Raw genomic sequence first — 3,135 nt, 5'->3', positions numbered from 1 at the left:
AGTACTACCAGATTTGGTCATCTGACCAGTTCCCTCAGGTTCTGACTTTCTCTCAGGTTCCAACACTTTCCTTCAGGTTTTGTCAGTCTCTGGCAGGTTCTATCAGGTTTGGTAAGATCTGACAGGACCCTCAGGTTCTGACCGATTCTCTGGTTCTGTCAGGTTCCCTCAGGCTCTGTCAGATTCAGTTAGATTTGGTCAGGTCTGACAGGATCCTTCAGGTTCGGACCAATTCTCTCTGTCGGGTTCTGACAGATTTCCTTAGGTTCTGATAGATTCCCTCGGGTCTGACCAATTCTTTCAGATTCTGTCAGTTTCAATCAGGTTTTGTCAGATTTGGTCAGGATCTGACAGTTTCCCTCAGGTTTTCACAGATTCTCACAGGTCCCAACAGGTTTTGTCAGACTTGGTCAGGTTCTGTCACATTCGGTCAGATTTGTTCAGGTGCTCACAGTTTCCCTGTTTCTGACAGATTTTAACAGATTCTGTCAGTGTCTGATCAATTCTATTTCTGTCAGGTCCTGACAGTTTCCTTTGGTTCTGACAGATTCTCTGAGGTTCTGACATGTTCTCTCAGGTTTTGTCAGATTTGGTGCAACTCTGACAGGACCCTAAGGTTTTGATTGATTCTCTCTGATTCAGGTTCTGATCGGTTTCCTTAGGGTCTAATAGACTCTCTCAGGTTCTGAAAGTCTCCCTCAGGTTTTGTCAGATTCGGTCAGATTTGGTCAGATTCTGACCGATTCTCTCAGGTTCTGTCAGATTTAGTCAGATTCTGACAGGACCTTCGGATTCTGAGTGATTCTTTCTGGTTCTGTCAGGTCCTGGGAGGTTCCCTCAGGTTTTGTCAGCTGTGGTCAGGTTCTCCTCCCTGTGTGACTTGCTCCCACCTGCCTGCTGGGGGCGCCCTAACCTCACTGCTTTTCTTTGCAGCTCCCAGAGGACCGAGCCCTGGCATCAGCAGAAGTTAATTCCAGAGTTTCTTCCCTCCCAACCTCTACAGGTCCCTGTTGGATCGGGACCCAGTTCATTCACCGCCACCCCAAATTCTTCTCCTGGTGATCCTCATCTTTCTCCTCTCTGTTCTCTTGCCCCTGCTCCCTGACCCTTGCTCTTCACTGCGCCCCCTTCTGTGGACCAGATTCTGCTGCCTGTCTTTCAGGAGTCAGGCAGCTTGGCCATGTGCCCTCCAGTCAGCAAGCGGTATGGGGCAGAGGGCATGTCCTATCTCCATGCATCCTGGATGTATCAGCTTCAACATGGCAGCCAGCTAAGGATCTGCTTTGCTTGTTACAAGGCTGCCTTTCTGGACCTTAAGCAGCAGCTGGAGTCAGAAGACTGGGAAGACGGAGATTGGGACCCTGAGCTTATGGATAACTCAGAGACAGGGTCTGAGCAAGGGTCATCCCCAGTGATGGAGCCAAACTGGGCGCAGGGTCCATGGCAGCCTGCACAGGGCGAGTCTGTGGGCTGGGGATTGGACACCCTGGCGTCAAGCCCTGTGGAGTCAGAAGACATGGACCTAGATGATCACTTTGTGCCCACTGAGCTGCAGCCTCAGGATGCGGCACCCCTGGGCCTGGATGCTGAAGATGCTGACTGGACCCAGGGCCTTCCCTGGAGATTTGGGGGAATCCCTACCTGTTCCCACTGGCCAAGCCCCTCTGTTCCATGGGAGGGGTTTTTCAAAGTGGACTTGCCTCCTGGAGAGCCCATGGTATTGGAGCTGGGCACCACCCAGGACATGGACCCTCTTGAGGCTGAAGCCTATTTACTGGACCTGCAGGTCCTCTCCCTAGTGGGCTGCTATGATGCTGTCTACCTCCAGAAGATGAAGCCAAGAAGGGTCCAAATGACCCCAGGCCAGTGTTGGAAACTGCTGCTGGAGCCTGATGAGGTGTGGGTGGTGAGACTCCAAGATGCACCCCAGAAGCAAGAACTGCACCACTGGAAGCTAAGCATTCTGGAATCTTCCCATGCAGGGCAGATTGAAGAGCTGGTCCCTGCGGATTCAGCCCTGCTTAAGAGGGGATTCACCATCCTTTCTTATTCACCCTGGGCCAAGAGGAAGTCTGAGGAGGGAGACTCAGCCTCTAGGCCACAGTCCTCCACCCAAGGAGAGGATGCCGGCACCAGTGGGCCCAGAGAGCCTGGGGAGAACCTGGCTGCTGTGGGAGCCTCAACCCTGGGAGAGCTGCCACATTTCCAGCCCCTCAACCCAGGGTCCCAGAACTGAGGGACTGAGGTCCATGTGGTCACCATTGTCCTGGCTTCCCCAGAACATCAGAGGCTGGGAAGGACTGACCACAGAAGCCAGCGTAGCCATTAGCAATGGATGGGGACTTGGGCCTGGGGAGGAAGAATGGTGAGCGGCCAGAAGTTAAGAAATGGGACCTACCGTAGCCTAACAAGGAAGCAACACAAATTTCAGTATTGAGGAGAGAAGCCACCTATCATGGAGTTAGGAGCATGAAGCCGACGAGGATGTGCTGGTGTGAACAACTGCTGTAGAATGTGGCATGAAGAGCAGGGTGCAGAGCTGTGCCCACAACTTGTAGAGAAATGCCATGGGTGGGATACATACTCTCAGTCTTGGGTGACAGGGTCACCGGATGGTCTCTGGGTCTCCACAGGACTGCTCCGGAATGTCACAGCAGCACTGGATATTCTGGTCTGTAGTGAGAGAAGGCTCAGTTTTAAATGTTGGCCTTTTAATGCAGTTTAGTGTTTTTTTTTTAATTTAATAAAGTATTAAGAGTTGTGCATCAAAGCCCTGTCTTGACTCATCCTCAGCTAATCCTTATTGTCTCAGTGTCCTGGTCAAGTCACCTTTACAGATTTAAGTCCCCTGGGAGCAGGGGACAGAGAGGGGAGCAGCACAGGCCAGATGAGGATTCTGGTCCGTTTTTTGGCTCATAGTGCTTACAGGTGTTTATCACATTATTTATAAACAACAAATACATACACACATGCTTAAAATAACAAAGGGCCATACTTTGAACAATGAGACTGTGTCAGCAAATGCAGATTTTAGTCAATCTAAATTTGTGCCCCTGATATTTAAAAACAAGCAAAAGCTAGAGGTAGAACCATGAACAAAAACTGCTAATAATGTTCATGACACAGGGGAGGGAA

General features: G+C 50.7%; 1 protein-coding gene across 1 annotated transcript; it reads left to right on the top strand.

Moving 5' to 3' along the window:
• Positions 1 to 1,044: 1,044 nt before the first annotated feature.
• On the top strand, positions 1,045 to 2,811 carry LOC101105014 (testis-expressed protein 19.2-like). Its single transcript, XM_015098430.4, has one exon. It carries the CDS (start codon positions 1,181 to 1,183, stop codon positions 2,234 to 2,236), a length of 1,056 nt encoding a protein of 351 aa, XP_014953916.1. The 5' UTR covers positions 1,045 to 1,180; the 3' UTR covers positions 2,237 to 2,811.
• Positions 2,812 to 3,135: the final 324 nt, after the last annotated feature.

This window comes from Ovis aries, chromosome 11 (genome assembly GCF_016772045.2).
Source record: "Ovis aries strain OAR_USU_Benz2616 breed Rambouillet chromosome 11, ARS-UI_Ramb_v3.0, whole genome shotgun sequence".
NCBI lineage: Eukaryota > Metazoa > Chordata > Mammalia > Artiodactyla > Bovidae > Ovis > Ovis aries.
Note: the sequence above shows the minus strand (reverse complement) of the source record. Positions and strands in the feature narration are given on the sequence as shown.